Source organism: Mytilus californianus, unplaced genomic scaffold (genome assembly GCF_021869535.1).
Source record: "Mytilus californianus isolate M0D057914Y unplaced genomic scaffold, xbMytCali1.0.p SCAF_15, whole genome shotgun sequence".
NCBI lineage: Eukaryota > Metazoa > Mollusca > Bivalvia > Mytilida > Mytilidae > Mytilus > Mytilus californianus.
The window spans coordinates 6,578,969-6,595,631 of NW_026262637.1; the positions used below are offsets into that span (position 1 = coordinate 6,578,969).

At 31.9% G+C, this 16,663-nt stretch overlaps 1 protein-coding gene across 1 annotated transcript; it reads left to right on the forward strand.

Annotated features, from left to right (window-relative positions):
* Positions 1 to 7,456: 7,456 nt before the first annotated feature.
* Positions 7,457 to 8,944, forward strand: LOC127725294 (uncharacterized). Its single transcript, XM_052232223.1, has 3 exons — positions 7,457 to 7,527; positions 8,267 to 8,335; positions 8,637 to 8,944. The coding sequence occupies exons 1-3, from the start codon at positions 7,486 to 7,488 to the stop codon at positions 8,874 to 8,876; spliced, it is 351 nt and encodes a 116-aa protein (XP_052088183.1). The 5' UTR covers positions 7,457 to 7,485; the 3' UTR covers positions 8,877 to 8,944.
* The last annotated feature ends 7,719 nt before the right edge of the window (positions 8,945 to 16,663 follow it).

Sequence of the window (16,663 nt, forward strand, 5' to 3'; positions counted from 1 at the left end):
CCTATTAAGATTTTGTATGATCTTTTAAAATTGTTGTCCTATCATTAAAGCTATGGTATCAACATAGAAAAACAAATGTACACGCCCATGATTAAGTCGTTTTAATGTTGCATTATTCGATTGTTTATGTTACTTTTCATGTCGTTCCTGATTAGTGAACAAACTTCTTAAAATAATAACCAATCGAACTTTTAATCATTTCACTGTGACCATTGACTAAAGACATTGCAGCCTACTGATCGATGGTGTCGTCAGACTACAAAAAGATAACTCTTCAGTCAATGAGGGTATCATCAGCTCAGTAGTCAGGACTTCGGTACTCACATGATTTATAACAAACCTTTCTAAAACTGTCTGTTTATAAAGTTTGAAATTATAAAGAAACTAAGGTTTGAACTCTATCAGGCAAAGTTGACCTTAGTTGGATTTGGCTATTTTTCAGGTATTTTTTTTTATCATATAGCTCTTCAACTGTTTCGGTTCTTATTCATCCTCGGCTTTCAAATATTCGGCTTTGAGCGTTCTTGGTGAAGGTGAATACAGAAAAGCGCTTCGGACGCACGTTTTTAATTGTTTTCCGCCAATGCGTTTTCATTTTTACGATTTTGATATGCAATAACGATTGCTGTTTACGTTAATGAATAATTCAGCATCTTTTTCATTGTTAAAAATAGTCGGTGTTTTCCAGATAGATTACTTTGACTACATTTAGTCCAGATGCTTTCAAAAATTAGATATTTTTAACTTTCAATTAGTTCGTCGTCAAGCGATCATCAAATGCGACTTATCACCAGGTATGTTATAGTCGTGTGCAACACGACGAATACCATAAATGGAGCAGGAACTGATTGCCCTTCCGAAGCACCTGAGTTCTCCGCAACTGTTTGTTGGCATGGTGTTGTAATTGCTTTATCTTTATCTTTCCGTTCAGTTTTTGTTGACAATTGGGTTTTTTCCCCCATTGTTTTCTTTTTACCATTTTTTACCATCTTTCGTCGGCTAATATTTTCTTTTACATCTCCTTGACAAATTTTAACTTTTTGGTCGTCTTCCGATAATGAAGTTAGAGTATGGTCGGCATTGAATGAGAATCTATCGTTTGTGGCGTAGTCAATTTCCTATGACTTTTGTGTATCTTCCGCTTTTTTTTTGTACAAAAGCAAAACAGGAGCATTTTTGTTTCTTTTTTATACTCGTAGTTATAAGATTTCATGAAAATAAATATCAATTAAGGGCATAACTTCAAAAATCATTTGATGAAACAAATGTTTTCATGCTTTAAAATAATTTCAAGAGTGATAAGTGATAAGTAGTTTTTAAAATGGTAGAGCATAGTTGCGGGCCTTGAAATGTTATTAAGATGATGTCTTATTACGGGAGAAAACTCTTTAAAAATAGCCAAATGATTAAATTTACTTACGGTGCAAAACACTATATACAGAATTTGTATAAACCAATGTGTACAAAGTCTGAATCCAAAATAAACCATCTCTTACGATTCAAGAATAAATATAAACAATTTAATCTTTTATTCCCAATCAAAAATTGACAGACATTGTTGTTAAGTCAATTCATTCTGCTTGTATTGCAAGGAAATGCAGGTAACTAATTTTGTTATCATTAAAAAATTCTACTGGCGGTTTGCAAGTAGTTTCTAAAATTACCAAAACAACAACTGTAAAGTTTATTGCAAAAAAAACTTGAATAATTAGTATAGCATCGTCACATGCTATCATCAAGTATGAAGAAACAAAGAAACAATTATCACTGTATCATTTATTTCAATTTCTTTGAGACAGACTTAGCTTTTTAAAATTCAAAATCGGAACTCCATAAATTTATCAAAATAAACTGTAGTACTACTTTATCTATAGCATTGTAATGTGACTTATCTACTATTTGGACCACTGTGTATAGTGCTGAGTACAATAATCTGTCATTTTATCGGAGTGACACATAATTGCATAGATCTTATTTATAATAGATAAAAATCCTTTGTTTATAAATATTTCAATCAAAATCTTCAGTGGAATGATATCAATAAAATTATGTAAGTTGACTATATTTTCCTTTTACTGTCGATCCTGAAATAAGATGAAAATCATAAGACTATGATAGAATCGAACATATTTGGAAATGGAACAAAATTTTTCAAAATGTAAGAACAATCAAATATCGAATGTTTGTAGGACAAAATATGATACAAACAAACAAAAGCAAACACGCAGAATTGCAGACCATTGCAAAATCATTTGTTATTATCATAAAACCATAAACTTCCAAATGGACTCAAAATTCGGAAGGGAAATCAGTGGATTGTAGGTCATTGTGACATTAAGCAGTAAACTCGATTTTTTTACGTACCCTTTTTCAACTTATTCCTTACAAGTTCTACTTTTCGAGAAAGTTTTTTAAGGGGAGGCATTACCAATTGTTACGTGTATTTAATCATTCTTTTTTGAAGAATTCACCAGACTAAACAAAGACTTCTAATCGATATTATATAGACAAAAACCCTGAGTTGATTATTTTGTAGTCATTTATATCATGAATATATAAATATATCAAAGAACATCAGTTGTTCGACCTGTTAGTCAAATGCGATTTGTTTGAATATACTTTTCACTTTTTTGGTCTTTTGGAAAATGTTGTTTGTGCTGTATTTAGACCCCTCTACCAAGAAATTTGTTTAACATGCACACGTATAAAAATTGCGGTTTTTATCCAACGCAATCATAGGTTTGAACGTTGTATTCAATTTAGACTTGTTTATATTTTTTCGTTTGGGCTTGTATTATATTTTCCTTCGGGTTTATATGATCCGTTCATCCTATTTCGACTCTTTAAAATTCAAGAGTCTATCCTGAATTGAGGTAAATTATATGGCCTTCCAAATACCGTTTCGATCCCTAACATCACTGAAGAGACATTAATTGTCGAAATCCGGATATGGTGTACAAATTTTTGCACCTCATGTTTGCGGTATACCATCTTCTCCGCAAGTTTGTTTTCTGTTTGGTATTAAAATTAATAATCAAGATCCATGTAACATCTCGTGATCAATTTATTTGGCAATCGCAAATGGCAGTCAGCAGAATTTAAGAACATCAGTTGTTCGACCTGTTAGTCAAATGCGATTTGTTAAAATATACTTTTCACTTTTTTGGTCTTTTTGGAAAATGTTGTTTGTGCTGTATTTAGACCCCTCTACAAAGAAATTTGTTTTACATGCACACGTATAAAAATTGCGGTTTTTATCCAACGCAATCATAGGTTTGAACGTTGTTTTCAATTTAGACTTGTAAATATATAATATTATATAAACGAATGTTTTGTTGAAGTAAATACGCATTACTTCGCGTGATTAAAGCATGAAACATGAAATTTGTTCCAAACTAAATAGCTAAAAGACTAACATATCAACTGGATCTGATGCAGTTCATACATTGTAACTACACGAAAACCGTCAAATTAGAAATTCGATTTTTGTGCAATGTTTGGAAGTAAACAACGAGATATGAATATACAATTTCTGTAAAAAGTCAAATCTGATCTGATCAATGAGTAATATGTGTAAATAAATCCAACAATGTAAATCTAGATAACGGTACTTTATATTGGGATTGTGACTATCATTTTGGTGAAGTATTCACTCTATTGAATAATGGAAATAAAAGTAAAAATGATTCAAATGTAGGATTGATATCAACAAAAATACAAAACAGTACAACACGATTGATGACTTAGGTTATGATAATGCAACTACTACTAGGGGGCGTTTATCGACCTTGACTACCCATTAGGGAAATTGCATGATTAAGCATAAATGACATCAAATGACTTTTGCGTAGTGTGCGTACTTTATTGTATTGTAGTAAAATGTTTCGCTACACCATACAACAATAGAAAAAAAAGTTCTAGTAAATGTTAATGTGAATACAAAAATATCTTACATTTCTGGGTAGTGCTATTTTTGTATATTAAATCTTTTTCTTTGCTTTTTATTTTTGTAGTGTGTTTTTTGACAGTTTATTTCAAAGGAATAGCAGGTAAGTAAAAAGAGAATAATTTTCAAAGTTGTATTTCTTACTGCTGTTAGGCTTCATTTAGTCTGTAATTCTGTAATTAAAATGTATTCAGATATGTGAATTGCTAAATCAAAATTGAAAATCTTCTCATCAAATTTATAAAGTGTTCTTTTCATTTTCTGAAATTGTTTCATCTCAATGGTAATGTTTTAGAACTTAACAATCAAAGGTTATTAATACTTTTCACTTGCAGGGTTAACATGCTTCAGTTGTAAAGATATTGCACATCCGAGATTTTGTGACTATGTAGAGACCTGTGATGATGGACAGGTAAATTAAGGCGACAGTAGTTTACCATTGTTCAAATTAATATCGTAAAGCGCAAGGTATAAAACAAAAACTGATGGGATAACATGAACTCCAAAAGGAACGAGACTGTGTGCGTCGACAGGGTGAACGTCTTCTACTTTGCATGTTGTATATGTCTCCAAACAATTAGATAAGGATTATGTCGTTTGCTAGGCTACTTATTTCCATGTTATTAATTCATCGTGTTAAACAATCATTTTATTTATCAATAACGTTTTCTACTCAAACTATTGTTTGTCTGACACTTTTGAAAGTTTTGTTTCTTAGTTGCCAGGAAAGACACAGTATAGATTGTATTGCGTTGCTCGTAGAAACAAAAAAGAAGTTGACACAATGTCTATTTACATAGTACTACAATTTGTTTTCGAATTTCAATTTGATTTCTTCAATCTATCAGTATATGTTGTTCCCAAATTGGGGGTCAGTTTTTAAAATTGAACTTTTATCACAAATAGTACATATGTCATTAGAAAACTTTAGATATTTTATTTGTCAGCGTCAACAAATAGATAAACACTTTCAATACTAGTAGATTAATGGGTAATATTGATCTATAATGGAGTTACATATTTTCTTTTAGTATTGTACCGTAACAAAATACTTGAAGACATCGGGCGAGATCACTTACAATCTTAGTTGCGCTTCTAACACAGTAAGCATATGATTTATCTATTTAACGTTCATTCATTGCGTTTTCGCATTCTATGTTAAATAAGAAATTGCATTTTTCTATTTAATTTGAGAACAGTAAGTTATACAATTTATGAAAATAAAGATGATTGTTATTGAAACATAATCTGTGTTTCACTGGTATATTTTAAACCAGGGAATTACTTACCACAAATTATCTAAAAACGTTACTTTAGTCTTTAATACAAACAAAGTCTTTGATCAGAAGATGGTTGTACCTGTGGTAAATTATTGAAAAGAGGGATATCACATCCTACTTTTTTCGGGAATGTTGTTTAGAGAGCCCGTGAATTACGAAACGATTCATGTAAACTTATCGACCCTTTAAATACACTATTGTCATAGAGTATCAATTTAACATTGTAACAAGATCTTTGAATAGTGTATTTATCGGTACCAACATTGATTTTGTTAAAAGTATATTTAAACATAACTCAATATGTATTGGTATACAGCTATGCACATTTATGGTCCTACATCCTGTCGATATTTATAGTTTGGCATTGCACAAGGTCATGTTTGTTTTTCTTAGGCTGTTATAGTGCATTTACGCTTAATCTACTGGATGTGTTCGGATATTTTAGTCTGGGAAATAAGATTTATTTATAAGTTTTTATTGGCATTAAACTACCATTCAGTAATTAGATCGGTACTTCATGTCTGTTTTATTTTATAGTAGTTTTTATGTGTATCGATCTGGTGAGTTAAGCCTTTTCCAACTGATTTTTACAGTTTGTTCTTAAGTTGTGCTGCTTCACCACTGGTAAGGGGAGGGTTAATCACCCGAAAACACTTTTAACCTAGCCTCACTATGTATATGTGCCTGTCCCATGTCAAGATCTTGTATTTCAATCATTGTCGTTGATTGCTTTCTTTCATGATTGATTTTCATAAATGTTTTTTTGCACATTAATCAGGATGTTAGTTTTTCTCGTCTGAGTTCTTTTATATTCTGCCATGTCAAGGAATTATATAGCTTGCTATACGGTATGGATTTGCTCATTGTTAAAGGCTGAACGTTGACCATTATTTGCCCATATCTTCATCATTTTTGTCTCTTGTGGAAAGTTTTTTTCCTGTACTCTTGTTTGTATAGCTATGCCTAAGTCGTTGACAGGTTTCTGTCCATGTTTTGTACAATTCCCAAACAAACAACAAAGAAAAAAAAGTCCACAAATCATACAGCATATAAGACAAAGTATTGAGGAACACGAAGCTCACAAAATCCAAAGACGAACTCAGGTGCTCTGATATGAAAATAGTTGATGCTGAACTAGTGACAGCCGTTGTGTTAATTGTGACAAGTAAAATCCAGAAATAAGTATTCATAAATATGAGAGGGGGACGGCATTGTGTATTAGCCGATGCAGATTTCTCGTAACTGTTAATTATTACTCGGTGGTGTTATAACAACAAACGTTTGTAGAGATGACTGTAATTTCGTTTTAGTAGCTTCCTTGTTATCAACGACCCTTAATTATGGGACTCTTGGTCGGGAAAGTAGCTCTGGAAAATCATACCATTCAGGTGACAAATCCTTCAAATGAGGTGTTGCTTGAATGAAAAGCTCACATTTGCTTGAATGTCTGTATATAAAAGACAATCTAAATAACCGGACCAGAATCTATTAATTTGCAAATATTCATTTTAGAGAAACTTTGCTTTCTTATTTTGTATATTATTTTCGTCAACAGACGTGTACAAAGAGATCTTTGGGACATGAAGAATGTCATACATGTTGCTCACTCAATGTATGTAATGATGCTGGTTGTGGTGAGCAAGGTATGTAACGTAAAAAAAACACATGTTACCGATTTCTGTGCGCACGAAATGTGTTTCTGGCATAATATCTATCTGATGCGTCCGAGATTTCAATCTTTGAAAGCTTAAATAAAACTTTATTTTCATTTGTGAGCGTCAAAACCAATTTGCGCCTAAAAAGAACAGCCAAAATCTCAAGATTCAGAGATACTTGAGAGAGTTTCAACAAGTTACCTGATATCATATTCATAATTTGAAAGGTCGTGTTTACGAAAAACAGTTCAAGATAAATGCATTAAATACAAATGTGTGCATATAGTCAAGATGGTCTGCTTTGTATTAATTTTCTTTAAACCAAGTTCAACTATCAAATCTTATTTGACTGGCAAGTTGTCCTTTATATGCAGGTTCAGAGACATAACGGTAGTAGATTTTAAACGATTACACTTAAAGATTTTAGATAATGAATTTACAATTCTCTAATTCACATCCATAAATAATTAAGTGTAGATAATTTGATTGAAAGATGACTAAACATACTATTGCTTAATTTGATTTCTTTCAATTATTTTACAAATCAAAAGGAATAGTGCGCAACAGTGGTCCTATCTGTTATAAGTGTTCAGGAGTTTCCAGCATGATTGAGTGTAAAACAATAACCACGTGTCCATCACATGAGGTTAGATATATATATATATGTACATAATTTGTAAGGTTATAATCAATAAGACAAAATCTATAGAGGTAAACTACAATGACTCTGCCAAACAAATACGAACATGTTTTAAAGATACAAAACTTCAAATGTATTTAAAATCATTCATAGATGGGTACGAAACTTCACATAGAAATGGTGACGAATAACAGCATTTTACATTTTAATTTACGTCATGGCATAAGTTTATTTTTTTCAAGTTTTGATAATATTTATGATATTTTATTCCTTTTATAGATTTGGAAAAACACATACAAACACTACATAAAAACCCAATGCAAAAGATCTCTATTACTGTTCATTGTCAAAGAGTCACAATGAGGTCTTCAACACAAAACAAAAGTTCACACATCACTGTAAGTTCAAGACTGTCCATATATAATTCTGAAGAAGTAACATAATAGAGCTTTATATATATATATATATATATATATATATATATATAATGACTGAGTAATAGCCAACGATAAATCTTACGGGGCGATGGATCATATAAATATGATACAGTACACTACACAATATAATATATAACCAGTCTAAAAGGGTACAACATCACCAAAAAATGACAATAAACGAACAAATGTAACTATAAATATTTCGGATAACAGATATCCTTCATCAATATGAACACGATGTAAAATGAATCAGATAAATCTATTATATTTATATATATATATATTCACTTACAATTTTTACATTTTAGCTTTGTATCATTGAATCTAATGACAGAAATGGTGAAATGTATTTCAATAGTGGATGTCAGACAAAATATGTAAGTTATGGCGAACTGCACTTAACTTTATATTTCATATGATTATGTTGAAACATTGATTACACGAAACGAGTATAAATTTCAATACTATTATTATCTTATTAGAGAAAATAATCTCCCTTTTGACAGTAATCAAGGCTTGTATAGACGCACTGTTCTAATAGTATTTATAACAGCATGTTTTAAGCACCAGTTAAATGATTAAATGATTGCGAATAATTGCATTTGCCAAAAAAAATCGGTTAATCGCCATTTGATATTTTTTTTTATCAAATTACTTTAAAGAACTTATAAATATTAGGCCTGTGACATGGTAGCAGGAACTGGAAACATTTTTGGGAAACGTGAGATCAACCACACAAGACCAAGTTACTGTAAAAGATGTTGTGCCGAAGATTTATGTAATACTAAATGTAGCATAGATTTAAAAACGACCCCATTAGTCACAACCACAAAGACGACAACATTAGTCACAACACCAAAGACGACTGGTATTATTTTTGTTTGGGGTTGGGCTATTATGTCTACCTTATTGTCATAAGCAATATGTAATCATGAAAAAAAAAACTAAAAGATATCTTATGGAATTGTAACCAAGATAATGTATTGACAATTTGTTCATATAATTCTTCTTCTTTAGAGAGACAGAAGTGGACAATTCTAAACGTGCAAATATGGGAAAATAAAAATATCAAATATTTGTTCGTACGTTCATATTTAATTCCTTGTTATGAACCTTTTTTCAAGAGATTCGTTTTTATCTATTTATACTGGTTATCATATCCAGTTAAGGCGAAACTTAAGTTCAAAAGTTATTTGTGTACTTCGTTTGTTTAGATAAAAGGAGGCGGAATATACCAATAAGGCATAATAAAAAAAAACGATATCTATGTAGACTTCTTTTGATTTTGCCATTTGATTGCGGACTTTCCTTTTGGAATTTTCGGAGTTCAGTATTTTTGTGATTTTACTTTTCATTATTGTCCGGAGACTTTATTTTTTTGTAGAACACTTTTATAGTTGTGTGCTATTTCTTTTATGTAAAATTCTTTGACATTTGATTTTTTTGTAAACCCCCTTTATAGAATTCGAAGGTTCTATAAAAGGTTTTTATAAAAACTGAAAAACGATACTTTGTAAATTTTCTGAATTTAACGTTCAAACCGTCTATTTGAAAGCCAAGGATGTATAAGAACGGAAACAGTTGAAGAGCTACATGACCAAAAAGTGCCTAAAAATAATACCCAAATCCATCTAAGGTCAATTTAGACCTAAGGTGTTCAAACTTTGGTTTCTTGATAATTTATAAATTTATAAACGAACAATTTGAGAAAGATTTGCTATTAGAATGTCTGTGCTAACTACTCCTCTACTCAACTACTACTACTACCTCGGGGACTGATAGTCCACTAGCAGCAGTATCAACTCAGTGCTGTTAGAATTAAACAAAAATACTTTATCAATCTAATGCGTCCGTAGCGCTTTTCTGGATTTATCTTCGTCGAGAACGCTCAAAGCCGAAGATTTCAAAGCAAATGATGTATAAGAACCGAAACAGTTAAAGGGCTATATTTTATCATACAAGTGGGTGGTTTAGCTAGCTATAAAATAAGGTTTAACCAAACATTTTCCTCGAAAAATACCTGTACCAAGTCAGGAATATGTCATTTGTGTTTCACTTGTTCCGTGATTGATAGCGATTGCTTTTGGTTTCATTGATTACCCCTTTTTAATTTGCTTTGAAGTTCGGTATTTTTGTTATACATTTTTTTTGTCTATTTTGTTCTTGTCATATTGTTTGAAGACTATATCCTTGTTTTGCATATTAACTCAAAGATTTCCGATTATGATAATTTGTTTTAAAGATCCCTTTCATAATTTTTGGAAAACTGCATATTACTTTGTACAGCCCTGTCGTAGATATCTGAAGACTTATGTTGGTTTTTGCAAGCCCTTTTATATTCGTTTGAAGACTTTATGTTGGTTTTATAACTTATTTCATAATTGTCGGAAAACTTTATTTGTGGCTCTACGTAATAGATGCCTTAAAACGTTATCTTTGTTGTGTATACCCCTATAATAGGTGTCTGAAGTTTTTATCGGTTTTTTATTGACTGACCCTTGTCAAAGATATTTGAAAACTTTGGTATTGTAGACCACTTTCGTAGTTGTCTGAAAACTCAGTCTGTGTTTATAAACCCCTTTATAACTGTCTGAAATACTTCATAATTATTTCGTAGATATCTGTTGTAGATACCTGAGAAGACTGTATTGATGTTTTGTTTACCCCTGTAATAGATGACTGAAGTTTTACATTGTTTTTATCTGCAGGATCACGTCATGTGTTTCTGTATAATTTGTGTTTGATTTTGTACACCCCTTTAATAATTTATGATAGATTTATCTGTGTTTTATCAACCTTTTCAACGTTTGTATTAGGTTTTGGACTGAATGTTCTTTCATCGTTAAGTTGTCTGACTATCTTTTTTGCAGACTCATGTCAAAGGTATCGGAAATTTTTTTTGTTTTTGTTTTTTTGTTTATTTTACCCTTGTAATAGATATCTGAATACATTATCTTTGTTTGGTAGATTCCTTCTATAGATTCCTTCTTCTTTTTTTTTTTTGCAGACCTCTGTTTTAGATGTCGAAAGACACATGACAAAGTTTTCTGAAGGCCTTATATTTGATTATCAAACCCTTGTCATAGATTTTATAAGGCCTTTTCTTATTTGCCTCGACCATTGTAGTATGTTTGAAGTATAATCCGTGTTTTTCAGACCTTTGTCAGTCAAAAAACCCCTGTAAAAATGATGGTGGGTGTGATAAAGATGGTTCTTGGCTCAAATGTAAATGTTTGTATAGTTATTACGGAAATTACTGTGAACAGCAGGATTCAGGTATGTTGTCTTTAAATTTAAATATATGAGATGTCAGAATTGAATTTACATTTATGTCGATGGTGCCAAACTAGTTTTACAAGTTTAAAGTTCAAATAACAAATTACATACATAATGAATAATGAGATATACAATTCATAATTCTGCAGAAATACTTGTAACGAAGTACATGTAAAAAAGAATCATGATATGTAAAGCTTTTGCCGTCATACGAAAATGCAAATATCAAATACTGGCAGACAGGTATTACTAAACCACTTAAATTGATAGACTCTAATCATTGTATACGATAGATTTTTTTCCTGAAATATCTCTTTAAAAAGATAACTGTAACTATATACATTCATAATTGAATTGTAAAAAAACCATTGGTCAACATATTTATTATCGAGAAATATTGAGTTTAAGAGATAGCAATATCATATACTATATCCTTAACTATGAAGAATCATTAAACTTTTTTTTTATCAAAAAAAATCATTTTACGTAATACAATTTAATAGATAAAAAGGACCTGGGTATTAAAGGCGTGCGTTCTATACTGCAATAGTTTCAACAGATTTATCAGGAAGAACGACTGAAATCTACACCACATAGGTTTTACGGTCATTATCGCGAATTGATACCAATACAATGTATACGTATCTCACAAGTGACACGTTTAATCGGTCTCATATCTTATATCATGCAGATGATAGTATTCTGGTTTGTAACTTTCATTTACCATTCCGGATTATTACATTGAGTGTGGTTTCGCATGGCGTGGTATGCATACATAACAGGAGATTCCTACGCTGTCGAATCACCCTGTCTTGCTCCTTTTTGGAGTGCATATGATTTTCTCATTTAAAAAACCATTGGTCAACATATTTATTATCGAGAAATATTGAGTTTAAGAGATAGCAATATCATATACTATATCCTTAACTATGAAGAATCATTAAACTTTTTTTTTATCAAAAAAAATCATTTTACGTAATACAATTTAATAGATAAAAAGGACCTGGGTATTAAAGGCGTGCGTTCTATACTGCAATAGTTTCAACAGATTTATCAGGAAGAACGACTGAAATCTACACCACATAGGTTTTACGGTCATTATCGCGAATTGATACCAATACAATGTATACGTATCTCACAAGTGACACGTTTAATCGGTCTCATATCTTATATCATGCAGATGATAGTATTCTGGTTTGTAACTTTCATTTACCATTCCGGATTATTACATTGAGTGTGGTTTCGCATGGCGTGGTATGCATACATAACAGGAGATTCCTACGCTGTCGAATCACCCTGTCTTGCTCCTTTTTGGAGTGCATATGATTTTCTCATTTTTATGTTTGTAACATTGTTTAGTTTCTTCCTAATCAATTTGTGAGATTTACACATCAGTAAACCACAGTTGCTTAAATTTATTAGCTTACCTGACCCTATGGAACAGTTGGTGTACTGCAATCACTTGGCGTCCATCGTATATTATATTTAAAGAAAATCAGACAAAGACAAAATCATATCTTCTTTCAAGTCAATATTTTGTGGAAAGAATATTGATATCAAGAGAAGCAATTGTATATTTTATTTTTTGTTTTTGTTAAATTTAACCTATAATGAAGAAAAACTAACTTTATCTTCTTTAAACATTATAGATTCAGTTGGAACGATATTTTACTTGGCTTTTCTGGCGAGCTTTGGTAGTCCTCCTTCGTTTGCACAACTGTATGTCATTTCGAATCAAAACGGAACATGTAGGATACGTATTCCGTACCTAAATATAAACACATCAGTGGCTGTAACATTCGACAATGTAAGTCAATATCGTATAAACAGCAGCATTCTTATGACGACACAAGGAATACAAAATAAAGCAATACTTGTTAGTTGTGACGTTCCGGTGTCTATATACGGAATGAATTATGCAAATGTAGTCACAGAGGGCTATCTTGGTATTCCGCAGAGTGGACTTGGTCGCAGATACATAGTGTCGTCCTTCTCTCAAGATCTGTCAGAGTTTGGAATTATTGCACCCAGTAATGATACATTTATTTCAATTAACTTAAGATTGAAGTCTGGTGACTTAAAGTATAATGGACAAACATACCATCCAGGTGATTCATTAAATATAACAATGTTCAAAGATGAAACATTTTATTTATTTTCCTACAATGATCTGAGTGGAACAATAATTACATCAAGTAAACCCGTTGCTGTTGTGTCTGGAGTCAAATTAAGTTTCATGAACGACGAATACTCAAACCATATGACAGAAATGATTTTACCCCATAGACACCTAGGCAGGAATTATATAGTTCCTGTGTTGTATAATTCGCAATGCAATTATAGGATATTCGCGGACAGTCCCTCCAGTATAACAATCCAGCAGGGTAATAACACTAAAACTGATATTAAGCATCTGACTACAGGACAGTATCTTGAGGTTAAGAACTACAAATCAACAACCATTAGATCATCCACTGGTATCCTTGTACAACTTTACTGTGATACAAATGGTCTATCCTACGACTCTGTAATGGTGACTTTGCCTGCCATTCAGCATTTTAAAGCGGGCTACCAGTTTGTAGCCGTTTCCGACTTTCCACCAGGTTACCAACCAAATAATTATTACATGACAGTTATCATACTAACAAATGCTGTCGACGGACTTAAATATGACGGATATTTGTGGGTGTCTTTCATACAAAAATCATCCATCGTAATGTCAGGACAATCCTATAGCATCTTGATTAAGGAAATATCAAAAGGTTTACACACACTCACACAAGTCAATAACGTAACATTTGGATTAATTATAAATGGAAAGACAAGACACCAGGGCTATGCGTATCCAGCAGGATTCCAGTTTAATAATGGTGCTCCATAGCATCAAGTTAGAACGTTTGTGTTGCCCAGTCACTGCTAAATTATTATTAAATCTTGTTTTTGAATACTTACTCACTTAAGAATTTGAACTGCTTGTGGTATAATGACAACTTTATATCAATGTTATCCATATGTACAATTACTAAGTTATATGTAACCGAGTAGTAACTGTCTGAAACTTTTCCATTATATTCGCGATAAACAATGCTTCAAATATGAACTGTTTTGTTGAAATATAGAGGATTAATATGCTAAAAGAAGCATGAATTGCTTACCAACATACCATGGAGTGCATTGTTTAACATGAATTCCATTTTATATGTATCCTACAATTAGGTCTATAAATCTAAAACCCAACGGAATTCGCTCTGCAATGATTATTCGCTATACGTTAATCGCTTATAAGCTACGTCCACACCAAATCATTTTCACCTCGAGTATTCTTAGTCAATGGCAAAAATAAACATTTCCGCATAATGTTTGAATGTTTTATTATTTAAACTTATTGTTAAAATGAATAGTTACATTTCAATAAATGATTTTTCACTTGAAGCGATGTATTCTAGCGTGAGCATGTATTATATTTAGTACAACCAACAAAAGCATACTTACAGATACGAATAAGAAAAATTGATATAAAATACAGTATAACTAAGTATTGAGCAGAATAGGAAATTTAAACTAGTTTTGTTTGTACCCTACTTCTGTTCTTACTCGTGTAAACAGCATGTCAGAAAAGTTCAAAAAGGTATGAAAAACATAAAAATGTAAATAAAAGACAAAAAACCTTTCAAAAGCAGGTCAAAGTTGACTTGGTGCTGCTGGTAATTAGTTACGGCAGTGATCAAAACTCCCACTGAGGAAAACTACAAAATATAAACAACATTTCTAACAAAATTTATAAAGTATCGTAACAGATTTTGTTTAAACAAGCTTAAGAAGCGGAATATGCCAAGAGGACATTTAAATGTTTAGTCGAGATAAACTGACACGTCATGGCAAAAAACGAAAGACGACGAAAGAGACAAACACGTGCACAATCACTAGATGTAATACTAGTACTAAAGACTGAGCGACACGAACCCCACCATAAATTTGGGGTGATTTCAGGTGCTCCGAATTGGTTAAATGATCCTGCTCTACTAGTGCCACCCGTCGTATTGCTCATTGTTAGTACACATTTGGCGAGGAGTCTCATTCAATGATATCAAAATCGAGAAAAGAGGACGAGATTGTAGTTACGACAATTGGAACATATCCTCCGTGGTCATTTGTGACACAGACATCCCCTAACGATCAAACAGCTAGTGATAGCGTCCGTAAATTGTCAATGATTGGCATGAAAAATATACTTTTAAAAACAAAACGGTTGCAATGGCAAGCGAGGATTTTTATCAGATATTCAAACAAATAGATGGAAAGATGGTATTGATGAAATCTGATGAAATCTCTTAAAAATTATAACTTTGTGAAATATTGAAAGAGTTTCGTTTTAAGTCCATCTCATTGTTACAAGTTACTAGGAGTCACTGAATACAGATATCATGTTTTTCTTGATAAGCAACTAAGACTAAATCTGAATCAATGAACAATAAAAATTTGGTCAAGATTAGATGAATTCTATCAAACTTGTATATCTCAGCTATTACTAATAGTAAATGAAATATCAACTATTAACGAAACAAAAACGTTGTTCAATAAACCGGAAAATGAAATCGGGTCAGATTCCCAAAATGACTAACGTTTACACTTTACATTGACTCTATGGATCAAATACATTTTATAAATTTTTGTCGATTTAAAAAAATAAGGAAAACACAGTGCCAAGATTGTTTCAAAATACTAATTTGACTCTGATCTAGAACGATATCACATTCAGATTTGTATGGTTTAGTTTTGGCATATTCACCAAAAAAATCAGCTAGAATATCTCTACTGTCTTTTCGGTATTAATAGAGTCTTTATCAGCTACCAAATATCTCTGAAAACGGTCATGTGGAATATTTTTATCCACAGAAGAATGTTGTGATTCATTGCAAGAATCTCTAAATCTAGACCACCTTTTTCGTCCCTATCTGGTTGAACGAAAATTGAATCATCAATGACATTGTCATGATTTGAAACACTACGTCTGAGAGAATTCTGCCCACCTGACGTGGCAATATCTCTAGCATCCTGAGAAATATTCTGCCCACCTGATTTAGCAATTTCTTTGTCTATTTCTTCACGTCCACCTAAAGTGACAGTTTAAGAATCGAACTTTTCGAAAAGAGGTAGAAAATGGTCATCCTAGTATTCACCGAATTCACGGTCTCTTTGATACTTGAAAGTTTTGCTCTCAGTTTATTTTCTACATTTAACGTGGCTTGTTGTCAACATTGTAACCGTTTCATCTGACACTTCTTTAGCATTCGTGCTAGCAGTAAAAGATTTACGAGAAGATTTACTCGTTGACTTTTTGCGACTTCCGGTCTGTTTGACTGACGATTTCTCGTTCAAAGCGAGACGATGTAACCTGAGAAGAATTTTCCTCTTCACTTGCCGAATGT